Here is a 23506-nt window from a genome sequence, read left to right as displayed (position 1 = left end):
AAGCAAACTAAATACAGCCTGAGAAGGACTCCATACTTCCATATTTTAGTCCTTGTGGATGAACTGTAAGAGTCAGACAAAATTGAAAACCTAACTTAGTAGTATGCACCTGTAACAATAACTGAGTGTTGACCAGTCCCAGCAGCCATACTTCAACTACTCATAGACTGCTAAATGTTCAAATAAGGCAAATGCTGAGTTGTAACCAGTCTCACTATTTCTGTTCCTCACTTCTGATTCCTGTACGTCACCTTACCTTTTTTGTCTGTAAATTTATTCTGACTGTGAGGCACCCCCGGAGAATTTGTGAATCTGCTGTGATTCTAGGGGCTGCCCGATTTGCGAATCATTCATTGCTCAGGTAAACTCCTTTAAATTTAATTTGGCTGAAGTTTTTCTTGTATCAGATGGTGTCAGAAGCAGGATCCGAAGTGGAGCTTCTAGTGACCCCCAGGAGCGCTGAGTGAACACACAAGGTACCTGCAAGTCCCACCTGTGTCCATTGATCTCTCAGAGCGGCTGGGGATCGCGGTAAGCTCCCTCTCGGAATTTGAAGCTCCATAGATTTGTGTTTTGAGCTCTCTGAGTTTCTTCGAGCAAGTTTCTGATCCAAACTGGGTTTGTTGTCATGACAGAAACTGGACTGGGTCCAGGAACAGATTTGATCCAGGAATTAACTGGTTTGGATCCAGTCAGAAGCCTCGTATATCTGACTGGGTCAGAAAGGAACTGGTAGTAAGCAGTAATATTGCAGGGGTTATAAAATTTGGCTTTTGAAAATTCACAGGGATTTCTGTGTTCTACCCCTTTTTTCATTTTTCTTGTGTGCTTAGGTAGGAAAAATCATTGGCTAAGTTAAGAGAACCTGGGAGTAAAGCCAATATTTTAGGTTAAAATGCGCTCCTTAATTTCTGGAAAACTGAGTTCCTTCTGGCTTATACATCAGGCCTGGGAGGCAGTGAAGTCTTACAGAAACAGCAAAATCTTACTAAAGATAACTTACAGTGGAATGTTCTGAAAGAACAACAATGCATTGAGGTACTTTCTTCCTTTTTTTTTTTTTTTTTTTTTTTTTTTTTGAGACGGAGTCTCACTCTGTCTCCCAACTGGAGTGCAGGCGCGATCTTGGCTCACTGAAAGTTCCACCTCCTGGGTTCCTGCCACTCTCTTGCCTCAGCTGGGACTACAGGCACCCCGCCACCACGCCCGGCTAATTTTTGGTATTTTTAGTAGAGACAGGGTTTCACCATGTTAGCCAGGATGGTCTTGATTTCCCGACCTCACGATCCGCCCGCCTCGGCCTCCCAAAGTGCCAGGATTACAGGCCTGAGCCACTGCGCCCGGCTGCATTGAAGTACATTTTTAAAATGAGGGCTCTCAGTAAAGTCCCTTTTGGCTAGGAACGGTTTTGGCACTACAGGATGTCAACTGCTATTCCCTTTGGAATAATCTGACTTGCACTCTTTGCTGATGGCTGAGGGTGACAGGATTAGGCATGTAAAGGATTGTGGGACATGGGGAGCTTTTTCCTCCCTCCCCGAAAAGGGAGAAACCTGAGAGCTGATGAGACTGCTGGAAAAGATCCTTTCGCTACTAACTAGTGGCCATCAGAACTTTTCAGTGTCCCTGAAATGAATGGGTCTTGCTCTGGCCTCCCTGAGCTCTTCACCTTATGCACCCTCCCACAGGCAATACTTTCCTTCATCTTATTTTCCTTTCCTATCTTTTCTGTTACTCAGGGCAACCATCTTGCCCAGAGACCACAAGTTGAAACTCCTAGTCGGAGGTTTGATTAAAGATGAGGAGGGCCATCTGAGGGCAAATTTAAGCTTTGCCAGTTTGATATTGGGTGCTAAGCAGAGTGGCTAATGTATATGTTTTATCATACATATTTTGCTCTAGCCAGAATGAAAAAAATAATAATTTTCCTTTATGACGTGGCTTGGCCCCCAGCGGGATGGTGCAGCAAGCTGGGTCACTAGAGCCACTCAGGGAAAGGGAGCCCAGAGCCTGGCATGCCGGCCAAAAGCTAAGAATTTCTTACCAGTCAGATTTCTGGCTTCTCTCTCTCTGTAAAAACAGTTGAATGAATGGTAAAAATCACTGCTTATCTCCATCTTGTTTTATGTCCTTGGGAGCTTGACTTTGTAATCACATAGCAGTACTTTCTCTTGGTCTCTGCCTTCCAGGGAATGGAATTTTAGGGTTTATGTCATAGCTAGCTCTAAAAATTATCTTGAGTAGTTAAAGCCTTTGCAAACTCAAAGTTAACTACTCTAGATGCCTTCTGGGAAGGGCAGTAGAGATTGCTCCATGCTGTAGCTCAGTAGCTAAGGTTTTGCCCTTTCACACTGGTGGTCCAGGTGCAATTCCCTGCTTAGGAAGCAAGTTCTTTCTGGTTGAATATCTGCATGACCTTGTCTAGTCTCTTCTCCTCCATGGACTATCTTAAATTTTCCTTTCTCGGAGCATCTGGGAGATTACCTACTTTGGTAAAGTTCAAAAGCCAGAAACATCAGTCATTTGGCCTGGCTAAAATTGGTTAATAAGAAATTTTAAAAATACTTTATTAAAGAGTGCTATGATTAAAAGTCCACTTAATTAAAAGTGAATATCAAGCTCTAACAGCCTGGAGGCACCAGAGACCCCTTTCCTGGCCCTGTTCTTCCAAGGACTCCACCATAAAGCCAATAACCAATTAAGAAATTAAAAATCTAGCAAATGAAAAATCTTACAACTACTGTGTAATGTTCTTCTGTCTGTCTGTCTATGTAATTATATATGTGTTGTGTGTAATGTTTATATAAAAGAACTCTAATTGGCTTAAACAAAAATAAGCACTTACATCAAATATTTTGAAAGCAAAATAAAAACTGTAATACCTTTTAGTTCATTAACTTCAGTAATTTTTGGGAAATGAAAACAGCTTTAAAGATTATTGATAAAATAAAGACATTTTGTCTAAATTATGCAGTTCAGATAATAGGTTTGCTAACTGCTTTGACTTTTGAAAATTGTTCAATTTATTTTGGAGACATTAAATTCTAAATAAGGCCTGGGGATATATGGAATTAACCATGCCCCCTAGCTATGTAAAGAAGGTTATAAAGAAAAGAGATTTTATATAAGAGAGGATGTTGTATGGTAAATTATTGTCCTAAAGTAAAATGACTGGTTGTTTAAAAAGAGGGATGTTTAGGCAAGTCAGAAAGTCTAAACATGTCATACATGGTCTGTGTAAGTTGTGAAATAATTTATTAAAAGGAATTTATGCCAGAAATGTTGTATAATTTGAAGGTGCTTCATAAACTGCCACTATGACTTTTCACTGTACAGCTTGCCGGCTTTACAGCTAGCTAAGGCCTGGGACACATGGAGTTCGATGCTGGAATAAGTCATACCTTATCTGCATTTCTATCTGGGTCCTAGGCTCCACACCTAGTACATAATTAAAATCCCTTACTCACCAAGGTTTTTACCGAAAGTAAAAGTTGCTATGCGTTAACACTGTAATATGTAATTGAGCCTACTGAAAAAAATAGGTTTACATGCAAGGTATGTAAGGAGAATTAAATGTATTTTTTGTAAGAGATTATAAGAACATATGGAAATGTAAATTTTTGCCTAGGTTAGAGGGTTAAAGGATTGTTTTAAATTATATAAAGCTAAAGGTTTGAACAGGTTGTGGAAGGTTTATAAAAAATTAACTGTAAGAGATTCTATGTGTGAATATATTGGCTAAATAAAATGGCATTGTTGCTTTTTCCCTAAATTGGACATGGGAATAAAAGCATAACAAAGTTTTCTTGGAACATTGTTCTGTTCTGAGAAAAAAAATTCTAACGAGTTATAAAAGGTTTATAAAAATCTTACCTTACGGTCAAAGTAATTAAAACTGAATATATTTATAAAATATTAAAAACTAGCTTTAACATTAAAAATACACTAATGGAAACATAAAATTTGGTTTTCTCTTTTAAAAATGATTTTTATATAATATTAAAAGATAATGAAAGGTTTTTGTTTACCTTTTAAGTAAACTACAAAAGGGAAGGCAAGGAGACAGTCAGGTGACCTCATGCTACATTCATTGGGTCTTATTTGGAAAGCTGTTCCCCTCTCTATCAGAGTCATGTTTCATCCTTTTAAAAATTTTTGTATCATCATTTTGGCTAAATGAATGACTTATGGTAACCTAAGATTCTATTTTGTAATATCCAATGTTTTAAACCTGTGGTATTTGACAAACCTTTCAAAACCAAGCTCTAGATTATCATGCTAAATCAGCCAATACTGAAATTGTTTAAATATACAATTTGAATGAACTCCATGGTCTAAGTCAAATTACCTATGATAAACCATTAGTTATCAGTGCTGTGCACCTAAATTGGAGAAACAACTGGTATTCAAGAGGACGTAAGTCCAATGTTAAGCATGGACTCATGAAGAACTAGGACGGCCACCTTGTCCTTCCTGAATCCTTAAGCTTTTGTTATTAAAGGTTCTGCATTCCATGACTCATCATGGAAAAGATAAAATAATCCAAATTGAATATATTGATGTGATGACTTATAAATTGTGGAAATAGTTTAGAACCAATATTTGCTTCCATATTCCTGGGGAAAAAATTAAAGCATCAGGTACATTTGGCTATCTGATGGGCCATTTAAACATTTATAAAGGGATTTCATTCAATTGTCATTTTCAGTGCTTGTTTTCTAGTTGTATAAAAGCTTTCCCATGCAAGAGGGCTGATGTTATAACAGTAGATTATTATGCTACAATGTATTTTCACCAGGTAAAGAAAGCTTTTTATGGTTCACTGAGGACAATCCCTTCATAATCTAGAACCTGAAGATTAGATCTTCTGAAAACATCAGAGAAAGACTGTCATTGCCCTCCACACTACAGCAAAACTTTGGAGACTTGAACTGTGGGTTCATAATCTCACAACTGAGAAGGGTTCCTTCACACTCCTGGAACTGTACACCCATTGGACCCCTTAAGCTAATCTAACCAGGACACTTTCTCCCCAGAAGAAGATGACATCCTTGATGTGAACAGTTTTTCCCAAGATCATGGATCAAGACTTCTGCTATCACAAGACTCTGATCTTTGAATATTTTTTCCTTGTGTATGCCTCTATGAGCAGTATAAATGAAAAGGAGGTCTATTATGTGCACTTATAGGGTATAATTTTATTTGTGAAGGATTTTGCAGCCAGCCTTATACATGAATAGCCTTATACTTTAATAGATAAAAAATGAAGGCCCAGTGTAGGTGAGAAACTTTAGTGGTACATACGTTGCCTCATAATCAGTCAAAACTCTTCTTAATCCGCATCATGGATTAAAGAGAACACTGCCAGGGGGCCTTCACTCTTCTAGAAGGACATCATTTGTTAGGTCCTTTTTCCATGGTTTAGACTAAAAGGCAATAATTAGAAATGTCTCCCTCATAATAGGCCCTACAGTAAATTCTACTTTAAAGGCTGTCATTATACAACATACTTTAAATTCTCTTGTGAAAGTTATGCTAAATAATAAAATTGGCTAAACAGAAAAGTACCTATGCAGCTGCTGACACTTGTGGCCTATGGAGAAATACATCGTATGTAGATTATAAAAATCCAGCTGTAGGGGATTAATGAAAAGACCACTTAGTCAAGCAAGTAGACTCTTCATCTAGCTCATTCTTTAATCTATTTAATTTTAGGTGATTTGGTTTATGGGGACCCTGGGTAAGGAGCATACTCCAAACTCTTGATATTATCCTCCCAATAGTCATAATAATAGTCTTCCTGGTGTGCTGTATTCTCTCAAAGGTTTTAAATGTTTGCATGCAGCCATCTCTAGGATGTCAAATGGTCCCTCTTCAACTGAAATGACAAAAGCTGAAAGAAACATGCGACCATGAGGACTCCATAACCTATATGAATGATATGCTGAGACCAGAAACCCAAAATGATGGTAACTGAAAGTGGCACTAAGGCCCTAAGTTTTGGTCACACTGTCACCTAAGTGAAAACCTGGCCCAAGAGGGGGAATTATTTTTAAACAAAATTTTAAATGGGAGGCCATTATTTGGGACTAAGCTCATGCACTAGGCCCCAACAAACCAAACCAAGCTAAAATAGAGCCACTTATGCTAAATGTGACATAATCAAGCTAGGGCTTTAAGAAAACACATAGATCCTAGAACATACCAGGTTTTGTGTTTCTCCTGTAAATAGGATGTTCCGGCATAAGAAGGTACTCTCTACTCAGTCCTTATTCCCTCCTTGCAAAACCCACTGTTCTACTGTTTCCCAGTGGGTTTCAAAACCGTATAAGTACATTTACGATAGTGCTAGTAACATCAATGACTAAGGTTTTGGTCAATCTCTCAAAATTGAGAAAATGACCAAAAGGGGGGAATTATTATTATTATTGTTATTTTATTTTTATTATACTTTAAGTTCTAGGGTAAATGTGCACAACGTACAGGTTTGTTACATAGGTATACATGTGCCATGTGGGTCTGCTGCATCCATCAAGTTGTCATTTACATTAGGTATTTCTCCTAATGCTATCCCTCCACCTGCCCCCCACCCCGCAACAGGACCCCATGTGTGATGTTCCCTGCCCTGTGTCCACGTGTTCTCATTGTTCAATTCCCACCTATGAGTGAGAACATGCAGTGTTTGGTTTTCTGTCCTTGTGATAGTTGGCTGAAAATGATGGTTTCCAGCTTCATCCATGTCCCTGCAAAGGACATGAACTCATCATTTTTTATGGCTGCATAGTATTCCATGGTGTACATGCCACATTTTCTTAATCCAGTCTATCACTGATGGACATTTGGGTTGGTTCCAAGTCTTTGCTACTGTGAATAGTGCCGCAATAAACATATGTGTGCATGTGTCTTTATAGTAGCATGATTTATAATCCTTTGGGTATATACCCAGTAATGGGATGGCTGGGTCAAATGGTATTTCTAGTTCTAGATCCCTGAGGAATCGCCACACTGTCTTCCACAATGGTTGAACAAGTTTACACTCCCGCCGACAGTGTAAAAGCATTCCTATTTCTCCACATCCTCTCCAGCATCTGTTGTTTCCTTACTTTTTAATGATTGCCATTCTAACTGGCATGAGGTGGTAGGTATCTCACTGTGGTTTTGATTTGCATTTATCTGATGACCAGTGTTGATGAGCATTATTTCACGTGTCTGTTGGCTGCATAAATGTCTTCTTTTGAGAAGTGGCTGTTCATATCCTTTGCAAAAAGGGGGGAATTGTTAATGCAAACTAACTATGGCCTAAGAAGGACTCCTTTCTTATATATATAAGTCCTTGTGGATGAACTGTAACCTAGCTTAATAGTCAGACAAAATTGAAAACCTAACTTAGTAGTATGCACCTATAACAATAGCTGAGTTTTGGCCAATCCCAGCGGCCATACTTCAACCACTCATAGACTGCTGAATGTTCAAATGCGTTCAAATAAGGCAAATGCCGAGCTGTAACCAATTTCACTGTTTCTGTACCTCACTTCCAATTCCTGTATGTCACTTGACCTTTTTTGTCTATAAATTTGTTCTGACCATGAGGCACCCCTGGAGTGTCTGTGAATCTGTTGTGATTCTAGGGGCTGCCCGATTCACAAATGGTTTGTTGCTCAATTAAACTCCTTTAGATTTAATTTGGCTGAAGTTTTTTTTTTTAATCAAATTTCATATCATAAGTCTATATTTTTGAAAACAAACCAACAATGTTCTACAAATGAGGATATATACTTGTATGAATAAATAAAAACTATAGGAAAAATATATACCAAGCTATTTCTATTAGTTAATTCAAGGAGTTTGGAATGGGGGTAGCCTAGGAGTCTGGGGTGGACTAGGATTAGTGGGTATCGGTGATGGTGACTAAGTTTGCCTTTAATATATTTGAGTATGTTGCTTCACTTGTACACACAGGTTATTATTTTTCTAACTTGAAAACCATCAGTAAAACTATCAGATGGGTGGATGGATGAATAGACGGATGAATGGTGGGTCTGAATGAACAGAAGAAAGGCTGGATGAATGGAGGGAAGGGCAGAAGAATGGAAGGAAGGAAAGAAGGGAGGAAGGGAGTGAGAAATGGCAGATAAAGCCGCATGGAAAACACAGCCAGGCAGACCATTCACACCCAGCTCCTTAGCTTTGTATCCTACCTCCTTTAGCTGGACACTGTCTTTGGTGGTCTGGAAGTTCTGGCTGACTTCATTCACCTCTTTCTCAAAGAGTGCACGTACTTCACTGAATCCCGAGCTCACTGGTCCCATGAGCTCCTCCAGGATGGATGCCAGGAATGGCTGCACACTCTCCAAGCAGCTTTTCTCCGCCGGCTGGGCCACCATCGCTGAGGTAGGAAATAGCCAAAAAACCATGACATATGGCAAAACTGGGTTTGTGGGCACTGGAGCCAGACCAGAGCTGAATGGTGCCCCAAGAAGCCATTTAACAGCCAAGGCAAGCTCAAGTGGCCATGACAGACTAGCACAATGAGCCTGGTGCCCGTGGTCACAAGAAAGGAAAACCACTGGACCCTTTCAGAACTGGACCAAACCTGTCCACTCCCCAAGCTTTCCTCTGCCCTGGGATAAAATGCATTTTTCTGCTTGGTCCCTCTGAACATGCAACTCTTCATATGAAGAAGAAAAGGCTGGTGATCCACCTATCTACTGTCAATCACTATCATTAAATATGCACAGTTTGTCTTCTAAAAACACAATTTATTGTTTTAATTCGTTTCTCTAGGAGTTAATCACTCAGTATAATTCCATCCTCCTCTCCCCACCAAAATACTTTTTAAGAACTCCAGTACACTCTTTTCTTGGGCCAATGGAACCAAATTCCATTCAGTTTGCCACCCTACCTCCTGTCCCCATCCCTGATTAAAACAAGACAAAACAAAATCACAATAGGTTTTTCTGACCAAGATGACATGCTTAGTGACAAAAATGTAGAGTACATTTTGATCATGAAGAAGAATGAAAAAATGTCACTATAATTCCACTCCCCAGAGGAAAGTATTCCTCTTTGATTTAGAAGAGGGAGAGCACAGTGAAGCTCCTGGTGCAGTCTGGGTAGGACATGGAAACCTGCATTGTTTTCAGAGCAGAGGTAACTCTCATGATCAGCTAGGAAGCCGCAATGGAGTGAAGGAGGCCGGAGCTAGAAGAAGCCTGAGCTTGCTCCGTGGACTAGAAGGCTAGCCTTGTGGATTGAGGCAGGTCACAGAGCCTTGTCATAGAATCACAGAACTGAGAACAGAAGCACAAGTGGAGCTGGTATCCAATCTCTCCACTTTACAGATGAAAAAAATGAGGCCTGGAGATGTTTGATGACTGGACAAACATCAGACCCTAATTTTCAGGAGCAGGGCTAACATTCAAGTGTCTTTCTTAAGTTCTTTTTGGGAATTTGCTTACGGTGAGATGAATGGCCTCGTTCTTATTTCAACTGGCAGAAATATTTCACAGAGTTGTGCAGGACCAGATCATGGCCTCTTATTCTGATAATCCAAAATGACTAATATTATTAATATTACAAATCACTCAGAAATACTTGGGATGTAAAATATTACACAGGTCATAGAATTATTAAGAAAAAACCCTTTCAATTGTATGATCCAAATATGACACAATCTAAGAGTCTTCTAAAAATGACTTGCTTGACACTAAAGTGTAAAACTGTTTGTCAGGAGATAAATTAATTATTAGTTAATTAACTTTAAAGAGAGGAAGTATTTGAAAAGCATCTAATTGAAATTTCAGAACAATGCTGAACATGGGTAATATGCAATAAAGATCTAGCAGCAGATGGCAGATCTGGGTGGGGCCAAGATAGGCACAGGAGGGCCGTGGGAGGGTATATTCCTCTCTGCCCACTCTCCCTCTGTGCCTACTTACCACAATGTGCTTCCGCCCCCTCTCTGCACCTTTATTCAATGTTCCTTTACCTTGCCTTCCTTCCTCTACCTCTGCTCATAAACATCCTACTCCTCTCTTCAAGGCCCAGTTCAAATTTCACCGTAATGTCCTGGAACTCCCACACAGCTTCCTGAGCTGGGGTCTGCAGGTGTTTCCTTATGGGCTGGATAAGTTCCATGTCCCATTCGTGTATGCACTGCTATTTTTCAAGCATGCAGAGATGCCGCTGTGATGCATATGTGTTTGATACATTAATTCGTAAGCCTTACTGAAGTGAAGGAAGGAGCTGAACAGAGCGATGATGCCTGAAAGGCGAGGGCCAGAGGGCCTGGATTTGGAGCCCGACTCTACCACAACTAGCTCTGGAATCTCAGCAAGTTACTGAATTTCTGCCTCAGTATTATCATCTGTAAAATGGAGATCATAAAAGCAATTATGGTGAGGATTAAATGAGTTTACTATATTACAAGTGCTTACAACTCTGGAAGTGGCCCCTTGGGAGGACTCAGTAACTGTTAGCTCTTATTGTACCTGTTGGCATTATCGTTTTTTCCAGTCCCCCGACACTAGACCTGTGCTCTCATTATGAGGGGCCCACATAGCTTCTTGAGGTTGAAACGGGATCTATGCTCACATTGGGAACCACTGTGCTCTTTGTTCTGCCTCTGGTAGGAAGATGTTTTTCCTTCTGTCTCAGCATCTGTGACATGCTTTGTATCCTCCTCTCCTTGTAAAATCACGTTGTCTTCTTTGAGTCATTCCAGCCATTGTACTCAGCAGAAGTAGAATAAATGCTTATTGAATGAATAAATAATTGTGCAGCAGAACTAAAGCTCAGGGGCTTTACTCCCAAGAGTCATATGGGAGGAAATAGACAGATCATCATTTAATACTCCCCAGGTTTTTTTTTTAGAAATACAAAGCCCTTTATTAATGCAGCCTAAAGCGCACTTCCTTGTTTTAAAGGTGGAGCACTGGATGCCTAGTTAAAATGTGTTTCTGATATTTCATTTTATTTATTTTTCATTTTTTGGGCTTTCCAGCAAAAACTGGAAAGCCTGCTAGACAAATTCTAAAAGAGCTGTAACACTGATATTCCATTTTAAAAAGACTTGATCATTACTTCCTTTTACGGCTTCTTTTAGGAAATAAATACTAATTCAGGGCAAAATCTTTTTCCATCATATGTGGATACACGGGAGCCACAGAGATTTAAGCAAAGGATGACAATTTAGTTTCAGCCATGAGAATGGCTGAGGTTAGGCCCAACTTAGCTCCAGATAGCAGAAATTTTGGCACAGAAGTTGAGCACTGGTAGTTTTAAGTAGTACAAAGTATTTCAATATATAGTCAACTCTAGATTAGTTGTACTAATGGAGGAATAAGAGACACAGATAGTAGAAAACATCAAATACTCTGAAGTTAATGTAGAGCTGGCTTTGGAAAGGATGGCATAAACAGACACCCAGAGATACACAGACACACACACCGGTGCTGGAGCTGTGCCTCCTCAAACCTCCTCTCAGCAGGACCTGTGCTAAGAACCCTGAAGCAAGCTGGGCTGCAGTGGAAAGGGGACCTGAACTGCAGAGGCTAATCCACAAAGCCGACAGCCCTGAGACTCTAAGCCTCCTGAGCACAGGAATAGGGTGTTCCTCGGTCACTGCTAAAGCTCCACTGTCTCGCTTGGAAAGCACTTAGTCCACAGTTTCTAATGAATGAATGAATGAGTGAGTGAGGGAATAATCTGAGAACTTTCTAGGAAGACTGTCAATAAACAATCACAGATGAGCCTGCAAGCTTCTCCTCTGAAGTGACACTAGGTCACTAGGTACGGTGTGTTTGTTGGGTTGTAGAGGCCCCAGATAGAATGGAGAACCATGGAATTTCATTCTGTAGGATTCCTCAGAGGACATCTAAGGTCTCTTGTATGGGAATAGGCAAACTGTTTTCTGTAAAGGACCAAATAGTAAATATTTGTGCCTTTGTGGTCCGTAAGGTCTCAGTTCCAACTATTCACTTCTGTTGTTGTAGCGCAAAAGCAGCCACAGACAATACATAAATGAATGTGCCTGGCTGTGTGCCAAGAAAACATTATTTACAAAAACAGGTGGCGGCTCAATATGGCTCAAGGGCTTCAGTTTGCCAATCCCACTCCTGTGGGTGGGTCCTCCTAATTCCAGAGGAGGACACTGAGCTAAACAGAAGTTGAGTGACCTCCCCAATTATGCATGGACTGCCTAATATTGGAGTTGGGGCTACAAACCTACATTTATTGGGTTTGCAGGGTGACTGGGTATGACTCCAAGCCAAAATTTTGGGCTTTCATGTTAGAGGAAAATCCATATATTAATTGATTTGAATATTTGCTGAGTCTGTATATGCCAGGTGTGACACCAGGCCCTGGGTGTACTTGAGTAAACCAGGTGACATGGCTCTGCTCTTTGAGAGCTTACAGCAGAGAGGAGGTGGAGCAGAAGACACTCTAATTCAGTGTCAGGTGTGCTACAATGGGGGTTGGAGGTGCAGGCAGTATCAGAATACACAGGCACTGCCAAAGGCAAGAAACAAACTTTCCTCTGCCTTGTGTCCATGAAGCTTCCACGGGAAGGCCCAGGCCCCTAGTGGTACCTCCAGCATGTTCCTGTTGCAGCTGTGATCACCTCCTCCCAATTTCTTAAGTTTAATTATCCTCTGAAACCATGCATTCCTGCTATGTGGTGGATCCCTGCATGTACAGCTTATTTAATTAGTAAGAGCATGGATTATCTCCACTGACCTTTGATCTTTCCAATTAAATAGTTCTTTGAGTTCACAATCTGATCCATGTCAGAACGGATCGTTCCTTCCAGGCCCTTTGTCAGAGCTCTGCATTCCTCCTTCAAGGCACTTAATCCTTCTGAAACTTGATGCTGAACCAGGGTGTAGGCCTCCTCGAGGAGCTGCAACAGGGAATAACACATAAATCAGGGCTCTGTCATGTGTAAGCACTGATGGAGTCAAGTGGAGGGAGGAGCCTTCATCACAGGCCATCATAACATAAACAGAACTGCACACACATTGTAATTTTTCTTTCAAAGTTGGAGTCTGTTTGGAACAGTCTTCTTGTAAGTGAGACTCAGCAGGTTCGAAGTAGGCATTTCTACACCCAGGGAAGGGAATATCAAACAACAACAACAAATGCCCTAAAAGAAAAGGGAAGAGAATGTTCCCATTTTGAGTAGCTCAGTTGTAGAGCAAAACCATTGCTTACACCAAGCCACGTCCTCTTTCTGTCATTCTTCTTCCCCTTCATCTTAGGCAGCAGGTCTGTCTGAAGAGTGGGCAGGAGCTCCTCCATCACCAGGTTACTCAGGATCTGCACAGCAGAAGACAGCCCAGAGTCAGTCAGTCGGTGATGGCTACATCTGAGCATCAGGCCAACTAAAGATGTCCTGATTGGCTGTCCCTGTCCCGGACCAGATGAACTCTGTAGTACGTTAATAGTTTAACCTACTACAGAGGCCACAGAAATCTCAACTAAGACAATCTTAGAGGCTGAACATTCTTAAACATCCGCAAGGAACAGTAACATCTGCTGATATTCTCACCTTGTTGTTTTCCCAATGTAAATAACAAATTCCCCAAATTCGAACTTCACATATTCAAACTAGAAGAACTTAGGGCATACAGTAAAACGAAAGAGTTCAATAATGGATAAGGACATCTTCAGCAAAATTGTGAAGGAAATGCAAGGCTTGGTTTTGGTGGCTTGAGTCTTAGTCTGTGTCCCCTGGGACTATCATTCCTCCTAAGCCCTTCATGATCAAGGTATCAAAGTATCTTCATGCTCTTTGTCCCCACTGTCCCCCAAGCCCCATTGTCATCCTCTTTAATGTTTAGTAAAAGAAGGGAGGAGCAGTGTGAAGAAGTGAGAATGACGTCTGGACCAACCAGAGCCCAGGTACCACTGCATCCCACCATGCAGTGCCTTCATCCAGCACTGGAGAAAGTCTGAGGGGATGCTCCAGGAGATACAGCCACATTGAAGGATAAACCACAGAAGATCAGCAAGGTTGTCTGCTAGACCTGCTTCTCCACAGCCAGAACCCAAGCCCCAAAAGGCCCCTGCTAAGAAGGAAGAGAAGGTACACAGAAGGGAAAAAGGGAAAGGCTGGCACTGGCAAAGAGGGAAATAATCCTGCAGAAAATGGAGATGCCAGAACAGACCAGGCACAGAAAGTTGACAATGCTGGAGATGCCAGGGGAAGTGTGTGTGTTTTTGATAACTGTGTACTTCTGGTAACCATACAATTGGAAATACTATTTTTTTAAATGGAGTTTTATAAAAATGTAGAATATTGTCTTACTTTTCTTAAAGCTATGTTATTATTACACAGAACATTTCGTTTTTTGGGGGAAGGGGCATATGTCACTAATAGAATGTCTCCGAAGCTGGATTAATGTGGGGAAACACCTTTTCTTCCAGTTTTGAGAAACTTCCTCTTGGCTCCCAGGAGGGGGATTCCTGGCATTGACACACATAGCTACCTTGGCACAAACACCTTATGGTGTGGGAAAACTAAAATTCATTATTTCTTCTTCTCCCTCTCTGCCTTTAGTATGGTCTCAACTTCCTTAAACCCAGAGACCTGTTGGGACCCGACACCTAAAATTAATTAGCAGTCAGGTGGCCATCTGGACCTTCCAGTGACCCCTATTGAGAGGGCAGCTCTCAAAACAACAGTAGTTCCTTTTTTAGATTGTGGATCTCCAGACTGATGATTCCGCCATTTTCATTTCATTTCCTGAAAGTCAAGATTGGCTCATGAAAAGTTGTTAAACAACATGCTACATGTGAAATGTCAACCCTCACTGAAATCGAGAGTCTAAGCAAATGAAGATTTCACTGGGTTTTATACAGCTGTCTGATTTTGGTTCATTGAAGAAGAGAGTTTGGAAGTTGTTGTGTACTGTTAGCAATTGTCTGCTCATGGCCTGTCTAATATACTATGATTGCTTACAAAAAGCATCTTTAATAAGACTGGATACAGTTTGAAAAAGGAAAGAGAAGGCAATAACCAATATTTTGGAACAATCAAATATTTGGAACATTTATGGGAGGGGTATGAGATAATTAATGGGACTGAAACAAAGAAAAAGGAAAAAATAAAAAAAGAATATGGGAGGGAGTGTCTAAATTTTTCAAGTGTTTTTAAAAAATGTGTTCCCACATCACTCTTAAAATTTTGCTTGGCTCAACTATTTCTTGTGAATCTGAGCAGTATTCTACACATCCACTCATGCTACTGGCCCTTCCTTCTTTACCCCTGCTCCTGAATTGCAGCAGCTTTGCTGTTCAGATTCACTTTCACCACGAGTCTTTCAAGGCCCACAGCTCAGCTTGCAATCATAGGCTGCACACTAAGATTTACAAAAGGGGAAGCATAGTTGTAGGAAGGGAAGCAGGCAGAAAAGTAGGGAATCACTTGAAACATCTGTTCTATGAGTTTGAAATAATATTTGTCCAAAATAACTGACCTCCTCCTTTCACTTCTCATAAAAATTCAAATTATGCTTTGGGAATTAAGGAAGATTTGCTCTGAGGTCACTGGTCACTAGTGGAAATGCCTGTGAGCTCATTTGATCTTGCCTTTAATCAGGGCTCTGTCGCAGCAAGGTGTAACGCTTTCACTAAACCAAATAGAAACACTCTCAGGGTGGAGGTGGACGAGCTATCCAGTCCCACTGTGCCTGTGGGTTGCTGGCAGAGAAGGTGCTTAGCTCTGGGCAGCAAGTGGGGCTCCTGTCATCTGCCAAGTGGATCTGCCTGGCGTGACAAAAGTTATGATGGGGACAGAGTTTCCACTAGCCCTGATAATTCACTGGTGGGGATGTTTTTGACCTTTCTTCAGCCTTCTCTGGGGGCAGTCAAGAGATGAATCACCATTTTCTGTGGTGTTTAAGAGTAACCTAACATGCACAAAACTCCATGGAAATTAGCAGGTCCAACAATTATTGAAAGTAATGGCAAGAACTGCAATTACTTTTGCACCAACCTAATAGATTCAGTGGGTAATTAATAATCCACCAGCCCACCCTGCTCAATGGGATAAGTTCTTGTTTGGAACACATCTGCCAAAAGTGTGGTACGGGAAGAGTGAGCCAAGAGGAAGGGAGACCAATGCCAGAATTTAAAATCAGTGGGTTGACATTATGAAACTCAAGGGTCGTAAGAATTGTCCCAATTCATCCTTTTGCAGAGACTGGTTAGCATTTTAGCATAAGTGTGAAATGGGTTTGAAAATATGAAAATGTTATATATAAAGGCCAAAGAAAAATAATGTTCCATTTGGGTGGGCTTATAGTTTTGTTTAGTCTTTCCCACACAATGTTCCAAGAAATTTGGCTCTATGTTACAACTTAGGGAGTTAAAGGAAATATGTCTGGGAGGAAAAAGAGAGGGTGGGAGTGGGTTACGAGTGGCGGGGGGGAGGGTGATATGGTTTGGCTGTGTCCCCACCTAAATCTCATCTTGAATTGTAGCTCCTATAATTCCCATGTGTTGTGTGGGGGACCTGGTGGGAGATAATTGAATCCTAGGGGCTGTTTCCCCCATACTGTTCTAGTGGTAGTGAATAAGACTCACCAGATCTGATGATTTTATAAGGGGTTTCCCCTTTCATTTGGCTCTCATTCTCTCTTGTCTGCTGCCATGTAAGATGCGCCTTTTACCTTCCTCCATGATTGTGAGGCCTCACCAGTAACATGGAACTGAGAGTCCATTAAAACGCTTTTTCTTTATAAATTACCCAGTCTCGGTTATGTCTTTATCAGCAGCATGAAAACGGACTAATACAGTGGGGGAGTGGGGCTCAGGGAATAGCCACAGGGCAGGAGAGCCTGTGGGTACTGAAGCTCAAGTGCATCGCATCCCAACCACCATCCTCATCCTCCGACTTTCAGCCCCACCCTGCCCTGATCGAGTGCTGCCTGTCACCTCCCCAGAGCCCACTCTGTCATTCCCTACCATGGTCTGCCTTCCACAAGCAGAGTCCTAAGCTCTTGGGCTTTTCTAGAGAAAGTAGCTAAGCTAATAAATAAATTGTAATAATGAAGGAATTCCCTAGCCTCCTCCCCTCAGAACAGTATCCACTGAATTTTAACATAAGTGACCTAAAAATACTTCAGTTTTTTTTTTTTTTTAATGGGGGTGTTGGCAAGGGCGGTGTTTTGTATACTTAACTGCTAGGACTTAGAGATTTAAAAATTCTATCACTCCTATAAGAAACTAAGCATGTCACTAGGTTGATCAAAACCAACAAACCCGGGATCGCCCCTCGAAGTCCACACCACAGTGCTTCCTTTCAGATGCTGAGCTGTCAGGAAGGTGTGGGGTCCGGAGAGACCACCCTCCTTCCTGAAGCAGGCCCCGCAGTCTCACCAGGCTGCTGGTCCAGGCCCCTTGCATTACTGAGTGGCCGTGGGTGAAAAAATCCAGTCAAAAGGAGTCACACTTAAGATCTTTCAGCAAAAGACAACTCTGGAGCATATGGACAAGGCCTAAAAAATGCGGGTAGTTTTTTTTTTTTTTTTGTCTTGAAACTGTTCTGTGGGAATTATGAGCTGTTCTCTAGCCCATCTTGGTATTTTAAAAGCAAATAATAAATATATCACATAGCTAGAGATACTTTACAGTTGCAAAGCCCTTTCCCTCATGATCTCATTTGATATATTTATATTGACAAGTAGAAAATATGTTGATGTTTTTACTGGCATACAAGTATTTTCACCTTAACAGTCTGCCAGGCAAGTTATTCTGAGATAGTTGCTTTGCCTGGACCCTTGCCTAAAATAACCATCGCTATGAGGGCCTTCCATACTTGCTGTGTGAGTCATTACTATGAAGGTAATGGAACAAGGCTGGAAGTCTGAATGCAGGCCCCTAGGGTAGAGGGGTTCAGGACAGGGTTAAGATTAAGGTCGTAGCAGACAGGAAGAAAAAATGCAAATAAACCCAGTGCTTTAAACAAAAGATGTCATTTTCTCAAACTCAGTTATGCTACGCCGTTTTCTTTAACCACTTGGTAGCTTCTCCGGGCCCCTGACCTTTTTTTTCTATGAGTCTTAGGGTAGACACTGCTTTACTGTTATGCACCATGTCTTAGAGTCTGTGGGGAACTATAATCCTTACCTGGCCCCACACAGTAAGCTTTAGAGGCCATTTCCTTTTACCAGCTTCTCCAAGCCGGTTTAAAATGCATTTCTGTAACAGACTGGTTTTCTAACTTCAGCCAACTGCTCTGAATCTCTTACCTGGAGGGTGCTGGACAAATAATCCTGAAATGCCCCTCCAGCATTCACATTTTATTAGTCTGTTATTTTACCAAAACACTTAAATTCTGAGAGAAGCAAAACCTTTTTTTTTTTTTTTTTTTTTTGAGACAGGGTCTCTCTGTTGCCCAGTGCAGTGGCACAATCACAGCTCACTGCATCCTTGAACTCAGGGCTCAAATGATCCTACTGTCTTGGTTTCCCAAATAGCTGGGACTACCTGCACATACCACTGTTCCCAGCTAATTTGTACAAAACTTTTTGAAGAGATAGGGTCTTGCTATGTTGCCCAGGCTAATTTCTAACTCCCGGATTCAAGCAGTCCTCCCACCTTGGCCTTCCAAAGTGCTGAGATTACAGGTATGAGCCACCACACCCAGCCCCTGTGAAACTTCTTAGTGGGACACTTGATACCTCCAGTGATTTCTGACCTTTTTTCTGCTTTTTTTGTTTTGTTTTGCTTTCCCACTTAAAATGTTTTTTATCCTGCAAAACTAGGAGCTTACTATGACCACTTGCACAAATGCTTTACAATCTCCATCTATATAGAGACCCATATACATATACCCCACACACATATGTGCCTTGTCTTCTGCATGTTTTCTATGTGTGTCTCGCCTCACCATGATGGCAAGGGACGAGTCATTTCTCTCTCTTCCAACTTACACCACTTAGCACATAATCAGCCTGAAGCCAAAACAAACTCAAACTCAACTCCCAGAAAGGATTTATTAAATACATATATTCTTTTTTTTTTTTTTTTTTTTTTGAGATGGAGTCTCATACTGTCACCTGGGCTGGAGTAGGGTGGCGTGATCTTGGCTCACTGCAACCTCCGCCTCCCAGGTTTAAGCAATTCTCCTTGCCTCAGCCTCCCAAGCAGCTGGGATTACAGGGCCACCACCATGCCCAGCTAATTTTTTTCTATTTTTAGTAGAGACAGGGTTTCACTGTGTTGGCCAGGCTGGTCTCAAACTCCTGGTCTTGTGATCTGCCCGCCTCGGCCTCCCAAAGTGCTGAGATTACAGGCGTGAGCCACTGCGCCTGGCCTAAATATCTATTTTCAATGGCATCATGGAGGAATGTAAGTTCACATTAGTTTCCAAGTGAAAGAAAAAAGTGAAGCAAGTGGCATAGCTGAACTCAAGGAGCTATTAAAAAATAAATGTGTAACTTAGTATATTCCCATGGTTGGTGTTGGTCTTTCATTGGGCCACGATCAGAAGCCATCATTGCCTTTGCATTTGTCCACTTAGCATGTAACCCCGAAACTATCAGCTCCACAGGGCCAGGACCATTCTGTCTTGTCCATCTCTAGGTCACTAGCCCCCAGCACATTGCCCGGCATAGAGTCAGTGCTCAGTAAATAGTAGTTGAATGAATGAGACTAGGCAAGTCACTTATTTGTTATATGCTTCCCTCAGTTTTCTCATTTACAAAATTGAAATAATAATAACTGCCTTACCCATCTCATAAGATTGGCAAGACAAACACCATTAGGTTTCGAACATTGTCAAGTATCACACAAAGGCATTTGACTACTCATCTATCTATTAACTATGTTGGCTTACATGGCAGGCCAGCCAGTGTCAAGTGCTTCAGCCTCCCCTTCTGACACTTTTGTTTTTCTTAATGGCATAAGTACATAACTATTTAGTTCTCTCACACTTATGAATGGCTGTGCTTCCCCAAAATATCAGAAACCAAGACTTGTTTAAAATTCTGGAAGAAGCAAGTCTCAGGTTGGGAAATAGATGAGTTTAGAATCTACCAGAGAGAAAAAAAGAGAGAGAGAGAGAGAAAGAGAAGATTCTAATGGTAAACACATGTTTTCATATGGTGAAACAATAAAGAAGAGCTCCCTCATGAGTTTTCAGCATTAGATGTTTAATGACCACACAGAGGCAAGGCACCATTCAGCATCCTCCAAATATTGTTCTCTAATAATGAATTTCACTAGCTCCCAAAAGAGGTACCCTAGGAGATGTGGAAAAAAGAAAATAGTGGGGCCGGGCGCGGTGGCTCATGCCTATAATCCCAGCACTTTGGGAGCCCGAGGCAGGGGGATCACGAGGTCAGGAGTTTGAGACCAGCCTGGCCAACATGGTGAAACCCCATCCCTACTAAAAATACAAAAATTAGCAGGAGTGGTGGCGTGCATCTGTAGTCCCAGCTACTCGGGAGGCTGAGGCAGAAGAATCGCTTGAACTAAGGAGGCGGAGGTTGCAGTGAGCCGAGATTGAGCCACTGTACTCCAGCCTGGGCCACAGAGCGAGACTTCTCTCAAAAAAAAAAAAAATAGCATTCTTAAATACCATGTTACTTTATGTAAATATGCCCATACCCAGCCTCCTCTTCTTGGGTGAAGCAGCCATGTGACTGGTGTCATCATGGAGGCTGGGGTCACATCACTAAGCAGTTTCCTTAGGAGATTTATAGTACTGTCCCTGGGACCAAGCCCACTGAAGTGCTTAGGCCATGATTGGCATCTAGTCAGGATCATGAGAAATTATAATGTACCACAGGGCACAGAAAAATAGAAAAGATAAATGAAATATATAGAAAACTGTCTAATGCTTTTTGAATTTGTTTTTTTCATTACTTCATTTACATATAATTCAATAAAGACAGCTGCGTGCCAAATACTTCCCCAACTGCACTTCACTTGTCACGATGATGCAAGGTAAACATTATTATTCTTATTTTTTCCAGAGGAGTAATCTAAGACTAAAAGAGGTTAAATAAGTTGGCATGACTTAAGTACAAGTTTGCGGACCCTAGCTAAAGCCCTGTCATGCACTTCACACTATTCCTCGGTACTCACACTTGATTCTAGTCTGGAAGCACGAGGTCATTTGAAAGAGTAATTCTTTTCATAGAAAACAGTGGAGGCAGCTCTTTCCACTGTAGTTGCCATGTTTTTGGCTGCCCTATTTCATGCCCAGTCTGGTGGTCTTTGTAGTAGCTGCCCAGTAGTTTCCTGACCAATGCTTCCAGACATGAGAGAGATGGCCTTTGGAACCACATCTTCCATACTTGCAACTTTTTTGTTTGATTGTTTAATAAAATGACCCTGACTTCGTATCACCCAAATACCCAAACACAGAGAGAATCCAAAATTTTGAACCCCATATTACCTGGATTTCATCCCCAGTGATCATTTCCCAGGAACCATAGTGACCCTTCTCCTGTCGGAAGAATTGCACAGCTTCTAAAAAGGCTTGGGCTTCAAATGTCATCTGCTTCATGTAATCTAAAGAAAAGAAGAAAGGGCATTCAGCAAGATAAAACACTCTAGATTTCCCCATAGCTCTTCAAGTGTAATGGCTCAGAGACCTAGCATTATCTGAAAATGACAAGGCATGGGATTATAAGACACAGAGAAAGTTAAGCAAGTACTGAATTCAAAGTTGATTTGCAGGTGTACATCACACTACTTGTTCATCGTCCTAGCTGATAAATTCTATCAGTTACTGAGCATAGTGGTTAGGACTAGAAGGAGGCCCGTCTCCTTTACCCTCTCTTATACATGCTCCCCTATCCACCCATAGGCACCCAGCGACTTTACGCTACCAGCTGTGACACCTTACTCGGGCAGGCCGTCCCTTAACAGTGCCTCTTGTGTTCAAAGTATCTCCTTCCAGTTTCCCAACAAAACAATTTCTCTGTGACTCGGTATCAGCTTTCAATACAATATGCATCAACACAACATGCAAATTTATGCAAATGAAGATAATAATTGCTAACACTTACAAAGCAGGATAATGTTCATCTAAGCACTTTACAGATTTCATTGAGACCTCACAAAAACCCTTGAGGAGAGTATTATTATCCTCATTTTACAGATGAGGAGACTGAGGCACAGAAAGATGAATTAATTGCCTAGATCATATAGCTAGCGAGTGGCACAGCCCAGGTGTGAAAGGTGGTCTGACCTCAGAGCTTGCCTCTAACCATGATACTATATTGTCTTACATACTAGTTTTACGGGTTTGCCCTTCTAAACATACTGGATTTCAAATGGTGTCATATCTGAGAGGTACTATCCTACCACAACGAATGAATATCTAATGGTGGAACTTAAGGTGTATAGAGGGAGCTGGGCTGAATGGCCTTCTCAGAGTTCCATAAGTCATGCTAGGCACACAGTGTCTTCATTTCCAGCACATAAAATTGGCTCTTGGGGGACACAATGATTACAAAATTATACAAATCTTCGTGAGGAAATGAACTTCAGAAATAATCTAATCAAATAATAAATAATCAAGCCTTAGAAAGGGGAAATAAAAGGGCAAAGTGAAGTGAGTGAAAAGGCCAAGTTCCCTGACTCTCCTCCTGTAAGGCACAAAGCTCTCCTACCAGTAGCACATTTATAGGGCAACATTACATTGGTGATTTGGAGGCAGCTGATTTGGGGGGTGAGGAGGAACCATCACAGCTTTAGACAGTGGGATTATTCAGTAAAAGACTAAATAGTTGATATGGGGAACTAAGCAGAACTAAAAAAGGATCAATCTGCTCTCAAAGGTAACAATCAATTAATGGGTGGTAGATGACTCTTTTGAGATTGGCTTACTAGATCATAAACCTCAGGAACTGAGAAAAGAGAAAAGAATTCAAGGCTTAGCCTCTACAAGAGTTCAAGCAAAACTATTCACAGTGAGGATACCACGAAGTCCATTCAAAGCTGCATTTTAAAAAATGTGGAACAGTGGCCAGGCATGGTGGTGGCTCGCACCTGTAATTCTAACACTTTGGGAGGCCAAGGATGGAGGATCACTTGATGATAGGAGTTCAAGACGAGCCTGCGCAACATAGTGAGACCACATGTCAACAAAAAAATTAGCTGATTACGGTGGCACATGCCCATAGTCCCAGCCCCTCAGGAGGCTGAGGCAGGAGGATCACTTGAACCCAGGAGTTTGAGGCTGCAGTGAGCTATAACTGCACAATTGCACCCTATCCAGGGCAATAGAGTGAGACCCTGTCTCAAAAAAAAAAAAAGAAATAAAAAAAAAGAAAAGAAACGAATATGGAACAGTAACCGACATTTCCAATAGTAACATAGAGATTTGGTCAAAATCTAAATTAAATTTTGAAAAAAGAGCATGTTTCAAGAATCAAGGTTTTTTGAAAATTTTTTCTTTTTTTTTTTTTGATTATACTTTAAGTTCTAGGGTACATGTGCACAATGTGCAGGTTTGTTACACAGGTATACATGTGCCATGCAGGTT

General features: G+C 41.3%; 1 protein-coding gene and 1 non-coding gene across 2 annotated transcripts in view; both read right to left on the bottom strand.

The window, feature by feature from the left end:
• The window catches only part of NIBAN1 (niban apoptosis regulator 1), a 176979-nt gene that overhangs the window by 19336 nt on the left and 134137 nt on the right, over positions 1-23506 (bottom strand). Inside the window, exons 6-9 of the mRNA XM_031004602.3 lie at positions 21410-21525; positions 13213-13317; positions 12739-12901; positions 8199-8386 (exon numbers count right to left, since the gene is read on the bottom strand). Coding sequence (XP_030860462.2) covers positions 8199-8386; positions 12739-12901; positions 13213-13317; positions 21410-21525 — 572 coding nt within the window. The remainder of the gene's footprint in view (positions 1-8198; positions 8387-12738; positions 12902-13212; positions 13318-21409; positions 21526-23506) is intronic.
• Positions 10990-11051, bottom strand: LOC115932267 (U7 small nuclear RNA). The gene has a single exon (XR_004068567.1). It is a non-coding gene; the product is annotated as a U7 small nuclear RNA (small nuclear RNA).

This window comes from Gorilla gorilla, chromosome 1 (genome assembly GCF_029281585.2).
Source record: "Gorilla gorilla gorilla isolate KB3781 chromosome 1, NHGRI_mGorGor1-v2.1_pri, whole genome shotgun sequence".
NCBI lineage: Eukaryota > Metazoa > Chordata > Mammalia > Primates > Hominidae > Gorilla > Gorilla gorilla.
Note: the sequence above shows the minus strand (reverse complement) of the source record. Positions and strands in the feature narration are given on the sequence as shown.